Raw genomic sequence first — 27,522 nt, forward strand, 5'->3', positions numbered from 1 at the left:
TGCTGCAGCCGGGCAGTCCTCAATCTAGTGCTGCCCGCGTCATTGCTCATACTAGACTGGGGAATGACCATAGGCAGCACTAATAGTAGACTGAGGATTGACCGTGGGTAGCACTTAGACTAGTATAAGTGCTATCCACTGTCATTCCTCAGTCTAAGTGGTACCCATGGTCAGTCCTCAGTCTAGTATAAGGTACTAGCCACGGTCAGTCCTGTGTCTAGTATTAGTGCTGCCAACAGTCAGTCCTCGGTCTAGTATTAGTGCTGCCAGCGGTCAGTCCTCGGTGTAGTGCAAACTCTGTATACATTTGTATATTTATAGGATTCGGAGTTGGAATGGAGCACAGTGAAGAAGAGTTTCCTGACAGAGATAGAGAAGCTCACGTGGTAAGAAGCTCAGTTTCTATCAATATCTTTGGTTTGCAGTCTTTGTAAATCTGTATTGCTGAACTTCCTTTCATCAGGGCTTGTCGTAGACCACATGTTTTCATACCACTTTTATTGCATCAGAACTTTGGCACTTTCCTTCTCTCCAGATTTCTATCACTCAGATGTTGTGATAATTCCTATTTCACCAGGATACAAACAGGTAAAGGTTTCCAGTTGTGTCTAAAACTATCCCCATAATGGATGAGCCTAGTGATAACAGATTCGACCATTTCCTCCAGTTACACATTGCTATCATTACCGCTATCCAAAATAATGTATTCTGTTGTGACCCCACATGTGCCGCCATTTCAAACACACGTCTAATCTTAACTGTATATTGTCAGTGTATTGTCAGAACTATGACATTTGCAGGTACCACGAACCATAGCAATGATTTTACTTCAGATGTTGCGGCTCCAAATACAATTGGTATCGGTAACAGGCTTCCAAACAGTGGTGCCTAGGGCCCACCAAGTGCAATTCATTCTGAGCTCCCACTATGAAGCTACGTGCATATGCTTCCTGCCGACACTACCCAGTTTTTATATGGACATAGGCAATGTACTGTATAGCATCCCAGCCAGCCTAATTATGTCAGTCCTACTGTGCAACTTGTGCAGGGGGTGGGGGACTAGAGGTCCACCTTGCACAGGTGCTCACCGGGGGGATTCACCTGTTCACCTCTGGGCCAGTCCGAGCCTGCTTCAATATATCACTTACCGTTATTTCATGGGGCAGAGAGACCCTTTTTCGGTCTTGCACCTAGTTACTACCTGGCAGCAATCGTTAAAGGGAACCTATCATAAGAAAATGACCTGTTTTTAAATATATATTTTTTATATTAAACATATTTGTTAGAAGTTTTTCCAACTTTTCAATTTTGCTATCTATATTAATTAAATCCTGAAATCTATTCCTGTTCTGTAGAGAACATCTGAGCAGTCATCTCATTATCATCACAGGTAGGGTTACAATGGAAGATGACAGATTAGATAGATTGGATGGACAGATTAGGTTGAATCGATAAGAGTAGAGTGGATCGATTGGATTGATAAGATTAGATAGATAACGCCGGATCTATCATTCACAATACGTCATGGTCACGGCTTGCTTTCTCCCCCTCCTTGCACAGTGACTTTCACACAGCTCACAGCATGCCCACAACACTCTGCCCTATAAATTAATGAGTGATCTCCAGACTGTAGGTTCCTATGGTCCATGTGGCTGCTGTAAAGCTCTTAGCAGAGCAGGCTGCCCTCATAAACAGTGTAGATAAAATAAAATGAGTATTTAGCAGAGGAGATATTCTCTTCCTAGACTGTTTTTTGTTTAGTTCTTTCTTTCACGACAGAGTTTTAGTTAGGCTTTTCTTTTAGATGCAAGGCTTGTTGACATCCCCCCGGCACCCAGGACCCCCCCCCCCCCCCCTCCCCCCAGCTATTCCTCCTGCTTACGATTAATTGTTTCCTTCCCCTTTTTGGTTTCGGTATGAGAGTTACAAGATTAAACAAACAAAACTTTTCCAGACTCAAGAAACTTTCATATCTTTTTGAATCAAATGTTGGCAATTCATACTGACAGGCACAGTGCTAATGTATGTGGGTGTACTTCCCTTTTTTAGGTTACATTTCGATTCCCCTGTACAACCCAGTTGTTTCCAGAAGAATGTTGATTTGTGAGATAGCGTGATGAATGCATGTTTCTTAAGGTTCTATTACACTGACAGATCAGCCAGGCAATTGTCTGGAGGAGACCGCTGCTATTACATGCAGTAACGGTGACAAGCGGTCGTTAATGCCTTCACTTGTCCCTATACTTATCATTGTTTCCTGGCATCAGCGCGCCTATTACATGGCACAATCTGCCGCCGGCAAACCAGGATTTTTAAACATATTAAAAGATCCTGATTAATCGGCAGCGGTATTACACTGCCAGGTGATCGATAACGAGTGTTACAACGAACGCTCGTCATTGATCATCTTGTCGATTTATCTATTGGTGTAATAAGGCCTTTAGACTGTGTTGAGCAGTGTCCATTGTGCTGGCAGTACCCTTTTCTGTAGTTTCTGATTTCCATTGATTTCTCTACTTACCTTCACAGTCTTCGCCACCCAAACATCATTGATCTAGCTGGTTATTGTGTGCAGGGGGAGGAATACTGCCTCATTTATCTATATCTGCCTAATGGCTCACTGGAAGATAGACTGCATCACCAGGTATGACTTCTTTAGTAACACTGATGATATTCTCAGTAAACTGGTTGTCCAGGATTTTACTATTGATGCCCAATCCTCAGGATAGACCACCTGTATCTGATCGGCATAAGTCCCTGCATCTTGTATTCCCACTCATCAGCTGCTTCGGGGTAGTGCTTGCACCGGAACTCCACAGCCCTGTCCATTACGTAGTGGACAGAGCTGGTTACTGCAGTGCGGATCACATTCACTTCAACTACACAGAACCATGTAGTTCTGGTGCCAGAGCCACATTGAAACAGCTATCAGAAGGGATGTCCGATCCCTGCCATTCAGATATTGATTGCCTGTCCTGAGGCTAGGACATTAAAGGGGTTTTCTGAGATTTTCTTACTGATGACCTATCCTCTGGATAGATCATGAAGTATCTGATAGGTGGGTGTCCAACAGCTGTTTGAGAAGGCAGCGGTGCTCGCAGTAGCACCGCGGCCTTACCTCTGCTACCATGTGTCACGTGGCCTAAGAATGGGGCTGATCGGCAGCGGTCCCGGGTGTTGGACCCCCACCAATCAGATACTGATGATCTATCCAGAGGACAGGTAATCAATAAAAAAATAATAATCCTGGAAAGCCCTTGTCATAGTAGAATCCTGGACTATACTTTTAAGGCTCTTGGGGCCCCAATGCCAAATCTGGACCCCCCCCCCCCCCTCCCAACTACCATGTGCCATCTATAAATACTGTTGTCTTCTTATCTAGAAGAAAAGCTTTTAAGTCTCCTCAGGCACCACGGCCCAGAAGTGATTCCATTCCCAATAGGCACTCCACAGACACACACACAAAAAAAAGTTTGATCCTTCAAAATGTTACCTGCTGGGTTCTGAAGAGGAGTATTTTCCTACTAAGACAATAGAAAATGTCTCAAATATGTGTCCCACCTCTGGGACCCTCACCCATGTGGAGAGTAGGGGTCTCCAACCTCTGTCTCGCTTATCAGCCAGCCACCAGAACAGTTGAAGTGGCTGTGAATATGCTGGCAGAGGTGCTAACATAATTAATGTAGAACTGAATGGAAAAAGCCTGGGGGCTTTTTGATGTGCCATACGTGTTTTAGATGGGATCCAGGCATGGCCAACCTGCGGCTCTCCAGCTGGTGTAAAACTACAACTCCCACCATGCCCTGCTGTAGGCTGATGGCTGTAGGCAGGCTGGGCATGCTGGGAGTTGTAGTTTTACAACAGCTGGAGAGCCTCAGGTTGGCCATCCCTGGGATAGGCACTTGGGACCACAGGGTAAGGAATTGGTGTCCTGCTCTAGGACAACCTGAACCTGGCCTGGATGTTGCTGCTACCAGTGACTCATGGTGTGGTGTAGACTTGCCACCATCTTGTTACTGTACATAGCTTCAGTTTTGAATGTCTATGTATTCTATACAATGAAATGCAGACTTCTTGCTGGGCTCCATGTATAAGCATTGTTGTGACTTATCCCGCCCGCAGGGCAGCTTTCCTTCACTGACCTGGAAGCAGCGTCTGAGCATCATGCAGGATGCGGCCTGTGGCATCCAGTTCTTGCACACCTGCAAACCGAGCATCATCCACGGAGACATCAAGAGTTCAAACATCCTATTGGATCATGCCCTGGTTGCCAAGTTGGGGGACTTTGGACTAGCCCGCTTCAGTCGCTATGCATGCGATGCGGGGAAGAGTCGCACTTTAGCACGGACCAGCACTGTGAGGGGTACGCTGGCGTACCTACCCGATGAGTACGTGAAACTGGGGAAGCTTACCTTTGAACTTGACACTTACAGCTTTGGAGTGGTGAGTTGTCATGAATAAAAGTAATTTTATATTGAATGTGAGATCATTCGTATTAGTTAGGGTCCATGGACATGGCTGTAGAAGGTTAGGTTCACATCTGTGTTGGAGACCCCATAATTTTTTTTTCAGTGTGCATCATTCATCGGGTAATATGATCATGTGTGCGGTCATAAAAATCATTTGCCCGCGGCAGATCGCACCGTCTCATCATGCTCTGCTGCCGGCAAATAATGATTCAGTATGGGGACGAGCTATGGCATTATCTGATCACTCCTCCCCATACTGTGGAGGAGATCGCTGCATGTAATTGCAGTGCTCTCCTTCACTGATGGACAGGCGATTTGTCGGGAAGGAACACTGCAGTGTAATACAGCCCTCACTGCAGAGCAATTCTTGCCTCTGGCAGATAATTTGATGCCTTGCAGAGGCCCCATTTGGCTTCAAACAATAGCACAGCACCCGACCATAGGTTTCTACTGTGAACGTGAATGGCGCTGAGCAGTAATATCATACACAACCTGTGGACGGCTGTGGCGCTATTTCTGGAAGAAAGCAGTCTTTCAGGGTCCTATTTTCTCGCAGAGAAACCTGCACATCCCCCTTTAAACCGGCGTTCCGTCTTTTGATGTCTGTCTGCATTCTTGGGTAAATGAAGGGCCCCTATTAACCGTTATCTAGCGTTTGGTTGTGGCTGATTTCAGGCCTCAAGTCTCCAGAGAGGACTCGGGTGTAATCTTTGCAGAGCACTTCCTCATTGTACAGCGCACACGCACCCCCGAGACGGCGTCTCTGATCAGTGTGCTCGCCTCAGATACCATTGTGCTCTCGGTCCCTCTGGTGGTGGAAGGAGAAATGTGTTTGTGTGTTGATTAGTGTTCGGTTTGCCCCGCCGTCTGCATGTGCTGGAATTATTTGCAGTTCAATAAATGCAGCTTTTGTCCCACTGCTGACCCCTCGATTTGACCATCCATTTCCTTCTCCGTTACCTTTTTAGGTCTTACTGGAAATTCTGACTGGAAGAAAAGCTGTAGATAGCGATAACAATTCTCACACTAAATATCTGGTATGGTTTATTGGGTCTTATTTTCTTAATGAAAATGTTGCACATATTGGGCAGATCAGGTGATGGAAGTGACTGAACGAAACACAAATGATTTAAAGGGGTTATCCAAGTGTTAAAAACTTGATGGCCTATCCTTTTAATGTCAGGAGTCGGACTCCCATTTATCTGATATTGGCGTTAGTTCACTGACACTCCGACTGCACTTTGTGATGGTTTTGATACATTACCTAATTTTGACTAAGGGAACCTGGGCCAAAATAGAATGGACTGTCCATTACTAAAGGGGTTTAGGTCCTTAGGATAAGTTGTTAGCTTGTAACATATGGGGGGGTCTGATACCCGGGACCCTATTTATGAACAAAGTGAAGGGGGGCTGAGATGCAGTACCAGAGCTATCAGGTAAAACAGCTGATCACAAGAGGTGCAGGGTGTCAGACCCCCGATCTGAGGATATGCCATCAATATCCTGAACAATCCATTAAAGGGCACCTGTCAGCAGATTTGTACCTGTGACACTGACTGACCTGTTACGTGTGCACTTGGCAGCTGAAGGCATCTGTGTTGGTCCCATGTTCATATGTGCCCGCGTTGCTGAGAAAAATTGTGTAATTTTTTAATATATGTAAATGAGCCTCTAGGAGCAACGGGGGCGTCGCCGTTACACAACTAGAGGCTCGGCCGCTCTGCAACTACCACGCCCCCTGCACTTTGACAGGGCCAGGCAGTGTAAATGTCATCACACCTGGCCCTCAATCAAAGTGCAGAGGATGTGGCAGCTGCAGAGAGAGCAGAGCCTCGAAGAGTAACTGCAACGCCCCCGTTGCTCCTAGAAGCTCATTTGCATATATTAAAACACAATTTTTCTATTAGTGGAGATCCTGATAGGGCAGTGATGGCACTCCAGCTGTGGTAAAACTACAACTCCCAAGATGCCCCCCTTGCTTGGCTGCTCCCAGAACTCTATAGAAATTAATGGAGCATGCTGGGAGTCGTAGTTTCGCCACAGCTGGAGTGCCAAGGTTAGCCATCCCTGTGATAGGGGATAGCTTGATACATTGATCACATGGTAGAGGGATAACCATAAGGAATGACCTTTCTGTGTGGGGGGCTTTATGCAATATTGATATCCTTCGCCGCACTAGGTTTACTATTTTGGGGAGGCTGCACGATGGATACTGATATCGATGCCCGAGCCATAGCAATATTTCATATCCATAAAAGGTCAAGGCAAAAATATAATTTACAGTCCTGATTATGGGGAAAGCGCAAGACGTCCAATATCTCTTGCACTGTAAGTACAGCTCTGATCTTCTGTGATAATTTCTTTATGAAGGATGATTCTACTCATCCACTTTGGCACCAGCACTGCTTGTAACATACCATATCCAGTAGGGGGCAGCAGAGTACTAATGGTTTAGAAAACATGCTGACTTTTTTTTTATTTCGCGACCAAAGCCTTACAAGCCGGTGAGTGACTGTCACATTCCACGGGAAGGGATTAAGTGGCACTTGGAACAGTGATGCTAATTTGCCTCACAAGCCTCGTTAGGACCTTTATGTGGTTTAAAACAGTCACACTTTATGCGTAATTGGGAATTTTATACAATGGGTCATGCAGCATAATGCCTTTAAAAAAATAATATGGTGAATTCAAGTGTCGCAATTGAGGGATTTTGCAGAGGAACTGTATTTCTTTCATCAGCCTGTTATCTCTTCTCGACAGAAAGGACATTGTGAACGAGGAGGAGTGTGATCAGGAGGCTGAGCGTAGTAGTCTGCAAGGAGCTACCAGCACCAAAGGTGCAGAAAACAAACTATCCAGAGCAGCATCTCGCATCTGCCAACATCATCTAGACTTCCGGTTAGGACGTTGTCCTGCAGAGGTCGCTGAAGAGCTTTGTTTGCTGGCATGTCGATGCTTAGGACGACAGAAGAAACGGCCCAGCATGGTGGAGGTAACTGCACTCAGACCCTGGCATTAGGAACCATAACGAGCTGGCGCCAATATTCTAAACTGCCTGGAGTAATGGTCTCTATTTCGCTAGGAAGTTTTGCATGGTCAGATCTGCTTATACTTTAACTCGTTTGGTGCCTGACTACTAAGTTTTACCCTTAGAAACTGCTGAATAATTAAAAAGGGAAACAGTTTTGGTTTTCTATGACGTATTCCCTTCATATAAAGTGATGGCATGTTACTAAGATATGCCAACACTTTATGATCAGTGGGGGTCTGATCTCTGGGATCCCCACCCATCTTGAGAATAAAGGGCCACAGCATTGTCCCCTGCTACGTTTTCCTGCTGACTAGAGAACTGTAACACAGCCCGATCCAAGTAAATGGGGGCAGGAAAACATTAAGTGACTGCGGCCCCTTCATTGTCAGGATCAGAGGTTGGAACCCCCCCACACCGTTGATTAAATCACAGGATATCCTTGCAGTGGACGGTTCTTTTAGACGCATTTTCGTTTCATGCAGCCATTGTGGGCAGCAAATACATCATTACTACAACTAGTGGCTACACAGCACAAATGTACGAGAATGCTGCATAATTAATGGTGTGCCCCTACACTGGTTTCTTTGTCATGCCTGGACAAAATATCCAGGAAAATTCCAAAAATCCAGCATCCTTCTAACCCTTAAGAAGTCAAGCTATCAGAAAATGCCAGACTATTGGAAATAAGACGCTGTGACGTTAATGCTAAATAGGCCACCAACCTGAATGCCATGACAGCAACTTTGTTTTCATGTTGGATCGGGACCATTGGGTACCAGATTAGTGGGATTTCACTGTATTAATGCAGATTCCACACAGACTGACTGCAGATCTTCTTTTTGAGAGAAAAAAAAAGATGACATTCCTGTCTCCCTTATTTATACAAGACCCTTATTCTGTCTTTAAAGGGGTTATCCAATGTATAAAACATGCCCAGGGCATTCATATAGATTATACTTACCCTGCTCCCCGGAACCCACGTAGCTCCTGCTCCCCGCACGGCCAATGCAGCATCTTTTCATTGCGCGGATCAAAAAATCAAGCGATGGGGGAAGCCAATAGCAGGCTGCGATGGGGACGAGCCTCCCTGGCCTTGCGGGTGACTCTAGGAAGGATCGTCCCCGTCGTGGCCTGCTATTGGCTGAACCCCCCCAACCCCCCCACCCCCCTCTCGCCGGATATTTTGATCCGCGCGATGGGGAGATGTAGTGGTAGCTGTGAGGGGACTAGGAGCTGGTGAGCGGGGAGCAGGGTAAGTATAATCTATATGAGGGGCCCTGGCATTGGGTGGCATGTTTTCCACGTTGCATAACCCCTTTAAAGAACATGGATATTTTTATGTCCTGCAGCAGCTGAGGCACAGAACTGTGTAAATCATGTTGCAGTTGCCGAACGTCGTCATAAACGGGTTGAATACTAATTTCCAGACCTCTCAGGCTGGCGGGACCCGAGGATCAGGTAAGTATGATCACCAGAATTCACAGAATGAACAAAACCCTGTTCACGGGATTATAGTAGAATTAGGTCAATAATTAAGGAGTATCACAGAAAAACCATTAATTCTAAAACTTCACTTTTAATGTACTCAATTAAAATATTTAGACCCTTTTGATATGGAAATAAACAATAAACAAAAAATAAAGCAAAAGCTACAAGTCACTTGTCTCCTAAGTAACAGGATGACAAGTGAATGATCTATAGGGACAATCACCCTAGTGTTACCCTTAATCTTAAGGCCCTGCCTAGAAACGGAATGGCCGCCCCGATAGGGGCGATCCCGTATCTCGTGCCTCCTATGAGACCCTGGAAGGCCCTGATGCGGGTGGCAGATTGTACTGGTCCTATAAGAAGGCCGTTGCTAGTCTACAGGTTAGCCAAAAAATAAAAAAGGGTTACTTAAATACGAAGAACACCCCAACCCCCATATAGTGGGGGTAAGAATTTGAAAAGAACAGTGTGTAGTTATAGCATGATTGTATATACCGTCCCTACGCGTTTCGCCCAGTTGATATTGGGCTCCTCAGGGGACAAAAACCAAAAAGGATACAGAGTGTCCAACACCACAGATAAGTAATAGATCAAAGACAATACAAAAATGTGACCATAATAAATGTAGCTTAAAGTATCGGTCACCAGTTCTATCTAGATATATACATATATGTGACCCCTAATCCATAAGTATGGGATACTAATTTAATCTAGATATATCGAGCTCCAGCTATGAGAAAAGGAGCATTATGCAGGTGGCAATAATCATCCAGTCATCATGTTAATACCATATGGTCATTATAATATAACATGCCCTCCCACTTCAAGCGTGTATAGAAATAAAGGTGCTATACAACAGAATTTCGGCAACAATAGCCGCAACAGTCTCTGTGAAAGAAATATATATAATAGAGCTGGAAATATGCACTATCTAGTCTCTGATAATACAGAGGAACTTGCGTGTCCTGATAGATATGAGTGCCATTGCTGTTAGGTAGATCGCTCTGGAGGGTATCCACACTGGTAGAAGACTGGAGGTACTCAGGCTCAGGGGTCCCGGCGTGACCGCTGTCTGGATGAAGACGCGGCCGCGACTAGAGAGACGCCGGCTGCGCTATTTGAGCACAGCTTCCGGGTGTGACGTAGGAGCACGTGACCGCATGTTGCGGTCATGTGACTTATAGTGGCGTCCTGGATATCGGGTCCCTGTTGTATTGTAGCCGCTCGTCTCAAGCGGCTACTGTGAGGTAATACTGTGATCGCTACCCTGATGTAGCCAACTGTTTCTGTGGTGGTGTGCTAGTGTGTTACTGCATTTAAAAGTCCACCACATCATGGCGCTGAGGGAAATATAGCACAAATATATTGTTAATTTGTATTTAATTCATTTGGCCTATAGTTTAAACATTATCTAGTGCTGGAATCTCAATCCCCACTATTGATATGTCAGTGCCGAGAATATAGCAATTTATTAAAACATGGGTAGGCATCCATATAATTGGATATAGTGGGTAGGCATAGAACGAATTGAAATGTTCTATTATAGGGCATATTGATTGCCACCTATATCTTGATCACATTATATAGTTAGCTGGTTCTTATTAATGTATCTGGAGCTTATCGATTAAGTCGGGTCAGAAGTCAATTAATTGAATTATCAGATATTGATGAATATAGAGAAAAATAATCTCCATATGTTTAACTGGCATAATACCACTGGTATAAAAGTTACCATTATTAAAAGATATTGATGGTCTCTTCATAAAAAGCACGCAAAGTCGATATGTTCATTTAATCCAGCCGGTGTAGTAGTGTTGAGCCTAAAGATCCATTTGGACTCTTTTTGTCTTAGGAACTTGTCTATGTCCCCTTTTCTGGTTGTAGGTTTTAGTACCTCGATTACAGAGAATCGAACTACCTCAACAGCTCCAGCATGTTTGGTCAATAAATGACGGGCAAGTGGTTTGTCACGTCTCTTACGGATATCCCCAATATGCTCCAAGACCCTTATTTTGAACGATCTTTTTGTCTTGCCTATATATTTAAGGCCACAGATGCAAGTGGCCATATATATTACACCCATGGTATTGCAGTTGGCAAAACTATAGACGTGAAATGTTCTATCCTCAGAACTATTCTGAAATGTATTACCTGGGGATAGAAAATTACACGCCTTGCATCTACCACATCTAAACGTGCCCATTTGTCTATTCATTAGCCACGTGTTTGATATCGGGGGGTCGAAATGGCTATGGATCAGTGTGTCCCCTATGCTGCGACCTCGTCTAAAAGTGATAGACGGATTTTCTGGCAGAACTCCCATCAGGTCTGGATCTGTTTTGATTAAGGACCAGTATCGAGTTAGGATATCACGGACCTGTTGGAACTCAGAGTCATAGGTGCCAATTATTCGGATTGGCCCTGGAGTACTCGTCATTTCCTTTTTAGACGTTTGTAGAAGGGAGGAACGATCCCTCGATTTGGCCCAGTCCCAGGCCTCATAGAGGCATTTTGCTTTATTTTTTGTTTATTGTTTATTTCCGTATCAAAAGGGTCTAAATATTTTAATTAAGTATGATCACCAACCTGGGTCCCGCCAGTCTGAGAGGTCTGGAAATTGGTGCACCACCCTTTTAAAGTGGGAGCACAAGTTAGTCAGCAGAGGAGAAGACGCTTCCTGCATGAATTCTCAGGGACAGGCTGCTTCTGCAGGAAGAGATAATTGGTGGGTACGTGAGGCTGCTCATCTCTGTATTATTGTCAGGTTGTGACATCACCATGTGCTGATTATAGAGATATTATTCACTTTCCTCTGATGCATATTCTATATCGGTGATACTCTATCTGCAGCCCTCCAGCTGTTGCAAAACTACAACTCCTAGCATACCCAATCAGGCTACAGCAGTGCATGATGGGAGTTGTAGTTCTACAACAGCTGGAGCGCTGCAGGTTGAGTATCCCTGTTCTATATAATTGTCACCTCTCTTGTACGGTGTGCTTTTATTTCTATCTCACTTTGGATTTTCAGGTCTTTAATGACGTTACGAGATTGCAGAGCCTCCTGCACGCCGCGGACACAGGACACCACAGTGATGGACAGGGATCTTTTCTCCCCGACCAAGACTATTCTTTTCCTTCTGTCCTGGATATGCTTTCTAGTCTGCAGGCTTCAGTACATACCCCTCAGGAAAACACTGACAAATTTACTCCATTTGGCACACCAGGAGTTTTTGCGGCTTCAGGCGGCGTCAGGCCTTACAGCCCCTGTGCCTATGATGACCAATTGGTGAATTTTTGCAGTATTTCTTCAGATGGAAGTCAAAGGACATTTCAGAGGACGCCAAATTTACCTGAGGAGAGTGATGAAAGTGTCCCAGACGAAAGTGCTGCTTCACCAGAACTTACATGTGGTCAATCCCTAAGCCAACAAGAGACACGAACTACACCTCATGTAAGAGCCCTAAAGTGCCGGAGTACAGTACTTGAACCCTCGTACATAGACTCTTCTGCCGGCCAAGGTCGCAGCATACAAGGCGAATGCAGCTTGGCATCGGGTGAATCACAAGGTAAATGTGATTTATATAGTGCCACCATCTTTTTAGGTTGTTACAGACGGACATCATAACAGTAAATCGGGACAAACAGCCCCAAGGTCTTTCAATGGACCCTGTGCCATCTGCCCATACTAGGTAGGGCCACAGTTGTGTCAGAGATTTCCTATAATGTGGTGGCCCCCCTCAGTCTTTTACTTTGAATGCTTCTGTAAGCATTGATCACAGAAGAGAAAGGGTTAAATCAGTTCTGCTGATCTCCGTTATTTGACTGGGGCTGTGGCTGTGTATTGCTTCACTCCTGATTGAACATTTACAAATGCTGGACCCACATGATCAGAAGGACGAGCATTAGAGTTGGGAGGAATTGCTACAGAAAGTTGTAGGCTTAGACTAGACCAGGGATCAGCAACCTCTGCCACTCCAGCTGTTCTAAAACTACAACTCCCAGAATCCTTCTTTTCACTTCTACAGGAGTGACCAGAACCGTCGAGTGAGTGCGCATGCTGGGAGCTGTAGTTTCACAGAAACTGGAGTGCCAAAGTTTGCTGACCCTTGGTCTAGTCGGTGTGAAAATGCCCCAACATTATCACCGTGGCTGAAACTGGATGATACACGGCGCAACTTTAGACTGTCGAGTGTATGTTAAGACCATCTCTAAGGCCTAATGCACATGACCGTTGTGTGTTTTGCGGTCCGCAAAACATGGAAGGCATCCGCGTGCATTCTGCAGTTTGTGGAATGGCGCGGACAGCCATTAATATAACTGCCTATTCATCTTTTGCAGCCCCATTGAAGTGAATCGGTCTGCATCCGAGCTGCCAAAACTGCGGCTCGGATGCGGACCAAAACAACGGCCGTGTGCATGAGGCCTTAGTTGACTGACTTGTGATGGAATTTTGTGTTAACATATTGGCGCGTTCTTCAAGCATTGCAGTGTGTTATGAAGAGTGATGCATCTGATCAGCATGCTCCTCCACATCATGGATGGCCGCAGCATGCAGGTGTAAAATATGGCATGTCATAACGGAGTGTGGTTTCTCAACAAGCGGGAAAAAAAACTGTGCAGAACTAAGGGTATGTTGAGACACGGCCATGCTGTGGTAGAGTAGGCGCAGCCTTAGGAGTCCTAATTAGTCTGTCTCTAGCTTTTTTTTTTTTTTTTTTTTTTTTTTTTATAATCTGATCATTTTTATTGTAATAAAGTACAACAATGGAACATGGTTATAAATATAAGCATATTATGTCCCATATTTTGATATACAAAGTCAATTCCGCTGATAAGTATAATACAGCAGGTAACCATACAAATGATAATGCTACCGCAACATGCCCTTCCCACCCCCCCCCAACTCCCACTTCAGCACTCAATGGACTTCACCTGTTTTTATTCAGTGCTAAACCTCCAACGACCCCACAATTTTTCAAATTTTTGCGGACAGCCTCTCTTCTTAAACACCGTTTTCTCATAAACTAACATAGTGTTTACTTTCCTTCTAAATTCTTCAATGACTGGAGGGCATGACTGAATCCAATGTAGGGCAATCAACTTTCTCGCCACATATAATAGTCTACTCGCTACAGTTCTATCTGTCTCCTCTTTCCCAATATCTGACACATATCCCAAGACACACACTTTTGGTTCCCTAGGTATCCGCAGTGAATCATTGCCAACACGTCCGACCAGAAGCCATCTAGTTGTGAACATTGCCACAGCATATGCAGTAGATCCGCCGATTCTGCTTGACATCGTGGACACTTTGCATCCGCTCTGATGCCAATGCGGTGTAAAAAGACCGGAGTTTTATAGACTCTGTGTATAATGAAAAGTTGAGACAACTTCCCACCTTCACTCAATGATATTGTCGGTATGGCTTCCAATATAGCTTCCCACTGCTCCTGAGATATTCCCCCTATATCTTTTTCCCATCCCTTCATTCTAGACACGGGAAACGCTTCTAGATATTTATTCTGTAACATTTGGTATATCAATGAAATAATCCCTTTTTTATCCCCTTTCTCCACTATTAAACGTAAAGATGCGTCTTTATGTATCATGGTATTTTACACATCTCATTAAATGCGTGCCTTATCTGTAAAAACTGGTAAAAGCAATTCTTTGGTATACCGTACTCCTCCTGTAATTTAGCAAACGTTTTGAGTCCCTCTTTCTCCTTTATATCCCCAAATTTGGTTACTCCCCTATCCCGCCTGTCTCTAGCTTTTAAAGGCCACACAGCACCCACGATACTGCAGAGCCATTAACAATAAACAGTATGGTCCCAGTTACTTTAATAAGAGCCTGCTGATGCTTGTACGGCTGTGACACAGCTAGCCTAATGATAAAGACATTAATATGTTTTTCTCGTGCATGGCATTGGGGGACACAGCACCATGGGTATATGTCCAACTACCACTAGGAGGCGACACTAGACATAAAAAAGTGTTGGCTCCTCCCCGTTGGGCTATACCCTCTCCACAGGCACTAGGCAGATCAGTCTTGTTCTAGTGTCCGTAGGAGGCAGACCTGACCTGCTTTTTGTGCAGGTCATCCTGCAACTTTTTTTTTTATTTCTTTTCTCTGCAGGTTCCGGCCTGCTGCAGGGGTGGCTCCATCGTGTTCCACTTTAGTTGCCCCCCCTGCGGGCGCGTACTCGGGTACCTGGCAGCCATCCAGTCCCCAAATCTGCTTCCGCAGTGGAATTCCGGCAGTCCCACGGTTCCCGTGTTGAGTCCGCCGAGGGGGTGGTTACTGCTGCGCCTGAAGACGTCTGAGGGTGAGTATTAGGGTCTCCCACCCTCCTCCCCAGGCCTGGGCGCGTTCCCCCCTCTACCTTCCCGGATACCTACATGCGGCCACATCGCTCTTCTCTCAGCTGTACCCTGGCCCCAGAAGCCCCCTGGCCTTCCGTTTTTCCCTCTCTGGGGGTCGCTTCTTAAGTTCTCTCCCCCACCTGGCCCCCGTTCGTCGCGGCAGCTCTGGGGCACTTCCGCGATTGCGGCCGTTCGTCCTCGCCTCGCTCCACTAATTTAGGCCCCGGCTTTTCGGGCCTACTAGGCCGCAACTCCCCGCCCCCCACTTTCTGTCCTTCCCGGGCTTACTCAGTCTCCTCCCCTCCGTGGGGAGGGGCCTCTCCTGCCTGCCAATCCAGCCCCAGGCTGCCAATCCAGCCCCTGCTCTCTCTGAGGGGCGGTTCTTCCTCCGGCTGTCGGCTCCTGCTCTCTCCGGATCGCCATTTCTGCTCTCTGCTTGGGGTGTGCTGCACAGCTCTTGGGGGTCCGGTAGGCAGCCTCTGGCTGAATTGCTCTGCAGGCTCCTTTTCCCCCCTCCCCTCTCGATTGCTGCATTCTCCTGCAGCCCTGCCACCTGCTCTTTAGCTGCTGCAGCACCTCTTGGGAACGTGGCATCTGGGGACAGATAGGACACCCCTGCTGCTCTATGAGGGCCTCCTCTCAAAGCCTCCCTATCAGATCGCCACGTATTTCCGTGCGTCTGTCTACGGAGGTTTCTATGTGGTCGCCTTATCCCCCCTCCCACCCTTTTGTGTATAGGTCCCCCCTGAATGGGCTCCCTCCATGTCGAACCATGGGAACCTTGCCTGACTCTCTCAATCCCTGGCCCGGGTCCTCCCTGCAGATGGGCCACGCTCAGATACAGGGTCATGCAAGGAGTAGCCCACGGACCAACCTCAGGTGGTCTCAACTAGCTTCCACCCCTCCTCGGCATCCTCGGGTCCCCCCAGGACAGGCCTGAGGCTGGTGACGAAGCCTTCTCTGTCAGTTGCCTCTGGGGACACCTCTGCACAGATTTCCTCGGAACAGAGCATCAGGCTGATCTTCCACCATGCAGAATCCCTCTGTGAGGTCAAGTCAAACGTGCATGGTGGTACCTACCCTACCCAGGTTTGGTGCCCCTCTAGTGGACTTTCGGATGGCACTCTCCTGCCTGCACAGGTAATTACCGCACAGGTAAGGCAGCCGTCACCGTGCTTAGCAACTGGGACACCTACGCGGTGTCTCTGGTACGTATGCCCTCATAGGCTGTACACAACAGACCTTCCTGGTTCCCCTATACCAGGGGCTATGTTCTAGGCAAGCTGATAATTCAGGCTAACTCCTCTTGTAGGGTTGGTAAACCTTCTCGGCCTCTAAAGGTTATTTTTAGTGCCTGTACCAGAGGATACAGGCCGGCTTCTATTACCGTGGCGATTACATCTGTCTGTTTCCAGCCGCCTTGTTACTTTCATAGGTAGGGTTCCTACACCTACTCCAGATGCTGTAGCCATTAATCCTGTCTGGCTCTATGGTGTTCCATGCGGCACTATTTCCCCCTACTGGGCGAGATATACAGGCCGCCTTCAATGGCCGTAGCAATTGCTCCTGTCTGTTTCCAGCCACCTTGCTCCCTTCATGGGTAGAGTCCCTACACCATCTCCTGATGCTGTATCCAATATCCCTGGCGGGTTCTATTGTGTTCCGTGCGGCACTATTTCTCCCTTTCCGGCGAGATATAGAGGCCACTCAATTGCTGTAGCAATTGCCTCTGTTTGGTTCTAGTGGGCACCAGGCTGCCACCTTGTTCCCTTCATAGGTTGAGTACCTTCACTATCTCCGGAGGCTGTTGCCGTTACTCCTGTTTGGTCTTATGGTGTACCTTGCGGCAGTCTTTTTTTCCCTTCCCGGTCGAGATATTGAGGCCACCTTGTATTGCCGCGGCCACTGCACCTACCTCATCATAGTGTGCACCAAACACCCATCTTACCCCCTTCTTAGGTAGGGTTCCTGCACCGTTTCTGATGCTGCAGCCGTTACACCTGTCTGGCTCTATGGTGTACTATGCGGCCCTGTTTCCCTCTTTTTAGGTGAAATAGAGGTCCTCCTTCAGTTGCCATTGCACTTACTTAATTGTGCTGTGCCCCTGTCGTTCTTTGTGGTACCGTGTGGCCCTATTTTCCCCTTCCCGAGCGGAATATAGGTACCATTGCTAACGTGGCAGCCGTTGCACTTCTCTGGTCCTAGGGTGCACCATGCGGCCACATCGCTCTAATCTTAAACCTAGTACCTCTACCATCTCCAGATCCTGTACCCTTTGCACTTCTCTGGTTGTATCTATACACTACACAGCCGTATTTCTACCTTACAGGTTGAGGACCTGTACCCTCCAAATGCAGTCGCATTCCCGGATTCTGTGGCTTTGTTCCACCCTCCTTAGAGTGCAACGTGCAGCCACTTTACCTCGGTTTCAGGTTGCTGGGCCCTATGGTGCAATCTGTGGCCCATACAGTTTCTGTATTACTGGGTGCTTCCTTCCCCGGGCTCTAATCTGTGCCGCGGATGTTAATTACTTCCCTTTTTGGATTCTTCCATACATCTGCTACTCCGTTACTGTCGTGCTCCTTGTACCTTTCAAGGCACTGTCCACAACGGCCATCCTGGTTCAGCATGTACATGGTAACCATATCTGGCAGGGGTGGACCAGCCGAACCACAACCTACACCTTGTCGGTCTATTGCTACTGCTGGAGTACCCAGTATATGGCTGATCTGTTCTGATCTGGTGGGTGGTCCACATACAACCACGCTCCCTACACCTTGGCCAGGTGGTTGTTAGCTTTTGTGCTAGGGTTGCTATTGCCATCCCTATCAAATACTCCTGTCTGCTGCACTCCGCGTTCCCCATATTATAAAGGAGTACCCGCATTGTTTTCTATTACAGGGCGGACCATTCCTGGGGGAGTACAGTGATCTCCACTTAGATCTTCTCCCTGTTGGGGTACGTAGCTTGGTGAGCACCGGCCGCTGCAGCAGTTTTTGACCATCACTGATGTCCTCCGCCACACGGAATCCTTCTGGGGTCAGCAACATTATTCTCGCTGGACGTCCTCCCAGATGAGTCAGGGACAGAACCACTGAGCGCCACACACCTGCCTGGCAGGTGAATTTTTTGCTGATTGCTCTGGCTTTGGACAGGGTTCTGTAGTTCCTTCGGGGTCCGGGTGTTCTCGGTATTCCCTTATTCTCTGCTTAGTTGTACTATCTAACAGAGGGTAGTCCCCTGGGACCTTGCTATTGTCTGCGTCTGTCTGGTACTCTCTCCCCCTGGGAGTCTTCTGTATGTCGGTCGCAGCTGGTTTCTACAATTTGTGTACTCGCTCCCTTTTCTTTTATGGCGACTTCGCCATTCCTTATGCATATGGGTGTCTGTTGTTTTAGTGGTACAACCCAAGCCGCTGTACTTGCCCTCCCCAGGACAATGTATGCGTTTGCTAGCCACTATTCTTAGGATGGCTTGTTGTCCGTGGCCAATTTTTTCCCATACGGTGGTTCTTTACATTTTTTCTTGGATATTCAGTTTTTTTGTTGTCCTCTGGTGGCTCAGTTCCTGGTTCCTTGTGAGCCCATACCGGGTACTTCTTTTCTGGAGTCCCTGTCCCCGTTCATTTGACCACACAGATTCTGTATGATAATTGTTGTTTGGGAGGGGCCTGGGTTGATTGTTCCCCTGGTGGGTTCCAATAGCCTTGTGGACCTCTTGGGATTCGTGTCTATCTTCCCATCCTCCCACGTCAAGTAACTGGTGTTGAGTGGTTTAGTGCTACAGTTTGCATTTCCACCTTATGGTGGACTTCCTCCTGCTTGTAGAACTTTCCTCCTTAGACTGTTGGAAGTACTCTCCGTCTCCTCCCATGTCCCTGCTGAGCCTTCCTGGGCCTGCACCTCCCTGATACTTCATTTGGCCGGAGTTCCTCCGGTCTTGCGCTTCTCAGCGATATTTTGTCTTCAGAGGCTCGTTCCTCGTCTCCTGGTTTTGGGATGCAAGTCTTTTATCTTATCTTTTCTTTTTTCCTGGCCTTTACTTACAACCCCCTCCCTTTCCTAGGGTTGGCGGTTTCTCTTAGCGCCTTTGGAGTTTTCTCTTTTCAATAGGACTCTTAACTTCATCACCTGCTTCGCGGTGGGGGGAGTCCTGCTCCCTTCATATGTGAGCCTTGCTATGGCTTCCCTCACTTCAGTGTGCACCTGCTGTGATTTCCTGGGCCTGTATCTGGTCCCCTTTTTTCCCTGATACTTCATTTGGCCGGAGTTTCTCCGGTCTTGTGCTTCTCAGCGTTGGTTTGTTTTCAGAGGCTCGTTCCTCGTCTACTGGTTTTGGGATGCAGGTCTTATCATTTCTCTTTTCCTGGTTCTTACTTGCAACTCTCTCCCATTCCAAGGGTTTGCGGTTTCCCTTAGCGCCTTTTGGGATTTTTTCCTTTCAATAGGGCGCTTAAAGGGGTTGTCCGGGTTCAGAGCTGAACCCGGACATACCCTTATTTTCACCCTGGCAGCCCTCCTGAGCCTCGCATCGGAGCATCTCATGCTCCGATGCGCTCCCGTGCCCTGCGCTAGATCGCGCAGGGCACAGGCTCTTGTGTTTTCAATAACACAATGCCGGGCGGTAACTTCCGCCCAGCAGTGTGTTCGGTGACGTCACCGGCTCTGAGGGGCGGGCTTTAGCTCTGCCCTAGCCGTTTTACTGGCTAGGGCAGAGCCAAATCCCGCCCATCAGTGCCGGTGACGTCACCGGGCTGCCTGTCAGCCCCATAGAGAGCCCCGGTACATCACCGGAACTCAGAAAAATGCCTTTGCCCTGTGCAATTTAGCGCAGGGCAAAGGAGAGCATCGGAGCATGAACTGCTCCGATGCTCATGTCAGGGGGGCTGCCGGGGTGAAAATGGAGGGATGTCCAGGTTCAGCTCTGAACCTGGACAACCCCTTTAACTTCTTCACCTGCTTTGCGGTGAGGGGAGAACCTGCTTCCTTCACAGTGAGCCTTGCTATGGCTTTCCTCACTCGTTTGGCCTTTAGTGATTCCATGTTCCCTTGCTCCCCTGGCCCGTCAGGGGTTGGCCTCAGGGTGTTTGTGCTTTTGCCTGAGACAATTAGAATGTTAGGTAGCTCCTATACGCGATGCTGTCCTACTTTCTCTCCAGCCTTCGGCTGAGCTGGGTGTTCCCCTTTGCCTTCTTCTTGCATTTGGGTCGTTCTCCCAGGCATTTGTCTGGCAGTCATCACGGTGGCTTCCTTGGGTTTTTTTCCCTTATGAGGCTTCCTGCCTATTCCGTGCCTTTCTCCTCTTGGGTCACATGGTTCTCTGGCACCTGTATGCCCAACAGGTGACATGGCTGTTCTTTTCCCACCCTCGGGGACTGCTTTGGGATGTCCCATGGTGCTGTGTCCCCCAATGCCATGCACGAGAAAATTAGATTTTTTTTGTACTCACCGTAAAATCCTTTTCTCGTAGTAGGCATTGGGGGACACAGATCCCACCCTATGTTTTTTACTTCCGCTTCTCCGGGCTGGTCTCTTGATCTTTCCCGGTACGGGAGTTGTTGGTTCCTTGCCTTTTTTTTTCTCTCTCTCCTACTGCTTTTGGTACAAACTGATCTGTCTAGTGCCTGTAGAGAGGGTATAGTCCAACGGGGAGGAGCCAACACTTTTTTATGTCTAGTGTCGCCTCCTAGTGGTAGTTGGACATATACCATGGTGCTGTGTCCCCCAATGCCTACTACGAGAAAAGGATTTTACGGTGAGTACAAAAAATCTAATTATATAAATCATGTTTCTAATGCATTTCTTAAAGGGCATCTGTCAGCAGATTTGTACCTATCAAACCGGCTGACCTGCTACATGTGCGCTTGGCAGCTGACTGCATCTGTCCACGCCCTCTGGGAGGGCTCTGCTTTTTCTGCAACTGCCGTGCCCACTTTGATAGGACCAGGCTGTGTAAACAAGGCCCTGTCAGTCAAAGTGGAGAGGGCGTGGCAGTTACAGAGAAGGCAGAGCCTCTAGGAGTAACGGCGACGCCCCAATTGCTCCTAAAGGTTCATTTGCATAAAACATCATTTTTCTCAGCAGTGCGGGCATATATGAACATGGAACCAACACAGATGCCTTCAGCTGCCAAGTGCACATGTAACAGGTCAGCCAGTGTCATGGGTACAAATCTGCTGACAGATGCCCTTTAATGTTTGGTAGTCATAATCGGGAATTGTTCAGACCACTTCACTAGTAAACGTACGATTTCCTTTATATATGACTTTGTGACGAGACACAGATGAGAATGAAAATCATTCTGTACTAAGGAGAAGCAATCACTTTATTGTTGGCGCGTTCACAAAAACAAATCAATTTCTTGTTAGATGTGGTCGTGTGTGTAAATCGTAGCCGTAGGGCCTGGACTTGATGGAGAGAGGCGTTTAGTTTCTTTAGTTCGTTTTTGGGATTCTGTGCTTGCATGCCTCCTCCTCGCCCCCCCCCCCCCCCCTTTCTCCTTCGTTAGCACATAATTATTAGAATAGGCCATCAAATACATTTTTTTGATTGGTTATTTGAGAAGGCAGAACTGCTCCGATGTGCTGACCTCGGCTGGCACTACAACCCTCAGTGTGCTGCTTTCTTCAGTCGTCAGGCTCCTCTGGAATAATGCTCTCGCGGCCAGTACTCTCCTCTGTGTAGTGTATTAAACGTCTTGGTTCTTCTTCCAGCTATCTCCATGCCACATCACCAGATCATCATGAATCCTGCCAAACAGAGATTTGTGGAGCAGCTGGCGCTGTACGACCAGGGGAAAATAAGCAGCCTAGAACTGCTGTACTCTGGAACCAGTCCAGGTAACCGGCTCCGGAGGGAAGACTGTACATCCTGAAGCCATCCCGTCCCTGCTCTGGTTTACCCCACGTCCAGCCTTCTCTTATCCCATTAAGGAATATGTGTAATTTAACCCTTAGTTAGGCCTGTGTTGTAAACTAGGGAAATGTAGAGAGATTTCACTATGTTCGTTACAGGCCTTGGCTCACACTTGCTATTTTTGGGGATATATAAATATTGCTTAAGATTCCGTCCCAGGGGTGGCAGCAGAAGCATTGCTCATTCACATACACTCCCTCTGAGCCCTCAAAATTAGCCCTCTGCATCATGCTCTGCAGATCTTATGGCTCTTCCAGAGAGCAGACAACCTGCTCCGCAGAAAATTTAAAGCCTAGATTTCTTTGTTCTACATAAACCAGGTTATATGTATCTAAAAGGGGTTGTCTGGGCCTGTATCCACTTTTACACACCCCTGCAAGACCCGTCAAGTGAGGGATACTTACCTGCTCCCCGACACTCTGTTCCAGCTCCTTGCGGTCCAATACAGTCTCAGGACTTCCAGCGTTGCATGTCCACATGCAGTACGGATGGGATCACGTGGGCCGCTGCAGCAGTAACATGTCCCTCAAGGCAGCACATGACCAGTGATGACCACTGCAGCCAGCCTTTGGCTACAGCAGTTCACATGACCCCCATCTGTACCAGATGTTCATATGCAGCCACTGGAAGTCCAGAAAACAGTGCTGGACCCTAGGACCTGTAACAGAGTGTCATGGATCAGGTAAGCACAGTATGCTTCACTTAGCGGGAGGTTTGTGGGTGTTTTAAAAATTGATAGAGGGCTGGAAAACTACACCGGCTTTCCAGAAATCGCGTGATTATTCTTGACTTATTCTTTTCAGCACTGCGTACATGAAATTAGGGAAGGTAAAAGTAGCAGCCGTTATACACCTACATCCCAACATGCAGCTATAAGGACTAGGACTGTGTGCTGTAAATTCACACTTGCCAGTCTTTAAAGTGTAACTACTATTTTATAAAACTTTTGACGTGTCTTGGTGCTGAGACCTTGATTGCTGAAATGAGGCGGTGGAAATGCTCTTCTGAGAGTGAGCAGAGCAGTGTAAACTTTCTTTGACCTTGTACACCAATTTGCTTGCTCAGAGAGACCAGATTAGAGCTGGACACGACTACAGGCATGCCAAAAGTTTTCTGACCTCACAGGTACACTTTAAAGGGCCTCTTGCATTGTCGGCCATCATCGACAGTCAGGCAAACAGCTTAGGCTACTTTCACACCAGCGTTTTTGCTGGATCCGTCATGGATGAGCAAAAACGCTTCTGTCATGATAATACAACTGTCTGCTTCCGCTATGAACGGATAACGGTTCCGGTTGTATTATCTCTAAAATAGCCAAGACAGATCCGTCATGAACACGATGGAAAGTCAATTGGGACTGGAACAGTTTTTTTTTTTTTTTTTCTTCTTCTAGTGTGTCTGAGAAAATGGATCCATCCTCATTGACTTGCATTGTGAGTCATACCGGATCTGTCTTGCTCTGCACCACATCGCGGACAAAAAAATGCTGCTTGCAGCATTACTCTGTCCGCGATGGGGACGCAACCAAACGGAACGGAATGCATTCTGGTGCACTCCGTTTCGTTCAGTTTTGTCCCCATTGAAGAGGTTTCCTCCGGTATTGAAATCCTATGACTCAGTCTCAATAGCGGAAAGGGAAAGCGCAGATGTGAAAGTAGCCTTATGTGGATATAAAAATTATCAGCAGTATATCTTCCATGTAAACTGAGGATGTGGTGCCGACAATGAAAACGAACAGACACATGAGCCCTCTGATTGTTCATGCGGTCATTTTGTTCGGACAGCTTTCTGCACCCGTGAAGGTCCTTAAATGAATGCCAATCTACATACTATGTCATCAGTCGGCATTCGTTGCATGGGCAGGAACCTGTTAAGTGATTAAACGGAGCATGTAGTGACTGCATTGAGTGGATCCGTCGGACGAGACTGCACCTGTCATGTCATGCTGGGGTCAGATTAAAGGAACTGGTGTCTTATATACGGGTTCATCATTATAAAATATCTTTTCTCTTTTTCTTTAGAATACCATTCAGGAGGTCAAGGATACCCAGAAGAAAGTGATGATTTTCCCAGTTAGCCCCTTGGCAGAAACGCATTGGATTTGCCGTGGAGAAAGTTCTCATCCCAGCCGCAGGAGCTCTGACTTGCAAATAATTCTCAGCCTGCGGATGATCCAGATAAACAGTATTCCAGACTCCTATCAGACAGGAGTTGTCGTCCAAGTGTTAAATCCTTGCTCCTCTTGACGTTTCCATGACGGAAATCGCACAAAACTTCACTTTGGGAGAGTGTTAGTATTTATTGTGTTTAGAGGAAGGTTTTGCTTTTATATTGCTGTAACAATTAATTTTGTCCTCCTGTACTTTATATTGGTCTGTTACAATTATTCATTGCACTGCTGATGTTCAGCCATTTTGTAGTCTGTGATATTGGGGGTAAAAAGATAATAATCTTTAACTGTAAATCTCTGCCTGGGGGGCAGCGAGACCAGGGTCTTCACTAATGCAGAGTATCTCTGCTTCATGTCTTAACTTTTTATTATTTTTAGATTTTTTTTTTTTTTAAAGGGAACCTATCACCATGAAATTGTACTCCAATCTGTAGACCGCATATTACAGAGGAGGAGGAGGAGGAGGAGGAGCTGAGCACTTTGATATATAGTTTTCTGGGGAAAAGGTTCCACAAAGCTGGTAAATTTACTTTTAAATCTCTACTCTTCCTGTGCTTTGGAGTCCGGTGGGTGGTCCTACTCAGTGATGACAGCCTACCCACATGACTTTTAAGCATAAAGGATGAGAGGTTTAAATGAATAATGTACGCTAGCTGCAAAACCCTGATGCAGGTATGTCTCTTGGTAGGTTCGCACCTCTGTTTAGCTGATCCGACAGGCTGTTCTGACAGAGAACAGCCTGCTGGAGTTCCCCAGATCCGGCCTAGCTGGACACTGCCGTTCACCGCCAGATCCTATTGACTATAATCAATGGAGAACCAACCCTCAGACAGATATGTAAATTGTTACAGGTGTGGTCTTGCCACGAGAGAACATACACGCGTGAGCAACTCCCACAGTTTCATTGTCCACCCTCCAGACAGAGGTGGGTCCTTCCTTACACCCCTGTCTCTGCCCGGACTATTTCCAGGTGCTTAGCAGAAGGAAATTTTGGTGTCATGGCAGCCATTACGTTTCCTGCATTAACATACAGACCCAGTCACCTTCTTTTGCAGTGGTGTCGTGAAGAAACCTGAACTGCTACAGACTGGAACCGTATCTTTACCGACTTAGCCAGGTTCTGTTTGGCATCCCAAGGTGTGGACAGGTTTAAGTATGGAGGCCTTATGGTGTGCACTTTAATCCTGCCTTGGAGCGACCTATTGACCCAACTGCTGCTGTGATGATATGAGGAGTCATCGCCTACAAGAACTGGTCACCACCTCCGTCACCACCCGGTCACCAGATTTATCACTAATCAAGCATTTACTGGACCAGCTGGGGTGCCAGCTTCGGCATCCTGTGAGTGTGCAGAATCTATGGGCAAATGTGCCACAGGATGCCATACAGAACCTCTATGCCTCCATGCCCAACCATATCATTTTGTATCCAGACTAGAGGTGGCCCAACAGGGTCCTTGAGCCTCCTTTTTAATTATACAGTTTTCCCTAATAAACGTTTCCTTTCCCTCTAATATTGCAATCACTTACATCTATGATCATTACAGTCACACACAGAAGCTTTCTATCGATTGCATCAAATTCTTCTTGGTGCATTATGTATATTTTTATTTTTTTGGTCAATGAGTGTATGTATCAGTCTGCACAGCTCCTCCTGTCCCACAGCACGTGCCTGCAGCTTGAACAGCTTTTTATATGACAGATTCCCTTTAAAGGGCATCTGTCAGCAGTATTGTACCTATGAAACTTATTGACCTGTTGCATCTGCAGTTGGCAGCTGAAGGCATCGGTGTTGGTCCCATGTACATATGTGCCTGTATTGCTGAGAAAAATAAAGTTTTAATATATGCAAATGAGCCTTGAGGAGCAATGGGGGCGTTGCCATTACACCTAGAAGCTCTGCTCTCTCTGCAACTGACACTCCCTCTGCACGTTGATTGACAGGGCCAGGTATGATGACTTTTACACTGCCTGTGAATCAAAATGCAAGGGGCCCTCAGTTGCAGAGAGAGCTGAGCCTCTAGGTGTAACGGCAATGCCCCCATTGCTCCTAGACTTTCAACTAAATAATGTGGGTAACCTTATTAAGACTTGGCATTTAATAAATATGCATTAAAATAGGCCCATATCATTGATAACATTTATCACAAAAACAAATAAACAGTGACAGAACACAGTTCACAGCACCTTTTGAAATATAGATCACCGCATAACTCAGCAGAACAGGTGATGTATAAACTCCTGAAAGGGGTTAAAGGGACACCATACCAGGTCTTCTACCCTAGGAGTCCCTATAGCTCCCTCCATAAGCATATCTTTCTATGTGGCCCTGGTAATCCCTTTAGAATACGGCGATGACTGCCCGACTTCGTCAAAGGGATGAAACAAAGAGAAGGCAAACACTCATACCAACTCCACAAAGTGTCCCAACGCGTTTCAGTGGCACTTGCCAAATCATCTGTGGACAATATGGCTGTCATGGCGATGTAGTGCCAAAATGGCTCTAGTAACAAAATGGTCCTAGTGCTCAAATCGCCCTTAAAAAAAATACTATCGGCTGTTCTTATAATGAGAGATAGATAGATATATCTATCTCTATCTAATATATATACACTCACCTAAAGAATTATTAGGAACACCATACTAATACGGTGTTGGACCCCCTTTTGCCTTCAGAACTGCCTTAATTCTACGTGGCATTGATTCAACAAGGTGCTGATAGCATTCTTTAGAAATGTTGGCCCATATTGATAGGATAGCATCTTGCAGTTGATGGAGATTTGAGGGATGCACATCCAGGGCACGAAGCTCCCGTTCCACCACATCCCAAAGATGCTCTATTGGGTTGAGATCTGGTGACTGTGGGGGCCATTTTAGTACAGTGAACTCATTGTCATGTTCAAGAAACCAATTTGAAATGATTCGAGCTTTGTGACATGGTGCATTATCCTGCTGGAAGTAGCCATCAGAGGATGGGTACATGGTGGTCATGAAGGGATGGACATGGTCAGAAACAATGCTCAGGTAGCCGGTGGCATTTAAACGATGGCCAATTGGCACTAAGGGGCCTTAAGGGGGGCCCAGAA

At 46.7% G+C, this 27,522-nt stretch overlaps 1 protein-coding gene across 1 annotated transcript in view; it reads left to right on the plus strand.

The window, feature by feature from the left end:
- IRAK1 (interleukin 1 receptor associated kinase 1) overlaps window positions 1–26,278 on the plus strand; it is a 52,832-nt gene extending 26,554 nt beyond the window's left edge. Inside the window, exons 6-13 of the mRNA XM_044269027.1 lie at window positions 322–386; window positions 2,530–2,644; window positions 4,123–4,443; window positions 5,438–5,506; window positions 7,231–7,461; window positions 12,017–12,554; window positions 22,066–22,191; window positions 24,289–26,278. Of these exons, the coding sequence (XP_044124962.1) occupies window positions 322–386; window positions 2,530–2,644; window positions 4,123–4,443; window positions 5,438–5,506; window positions 7,231–7,461; window positions 12,017–12,554; window positions 22,066–22,191; window positions 24,289–24,344 (1,521 nt within the window). The 3' untranslated portion in view covers window positions 24,345–26,278. The remainder of the gene's footprint in view (window positions 1–321; window positions 387–2,529; window positions 2,645–4,122; window positions 4,444–5,437; window positions 5,507–7,230; window positions 7,462–12,016; window positions 12,555–22,065; window positions 22,192–24,288) is intronic.
- The last annotated feature ends 1,244 nt before the right edge of the window (window positions 26,279–27,522 follow it).

The sequence above is a fragment of the Bufo gargarizans genome, chromosome 9, assembly GCF_014858855.1.
Source record: "Bufo gargarizans isolate SCDJY-AF-19 chromosome 9, ASM1485885v1, whole genome shotgun sequence".
NCBI lineage: Eukaryota > Metazoa > Chordata > Amphibia > Anura > Bufonidae > Bufo > Bufo gargarizans.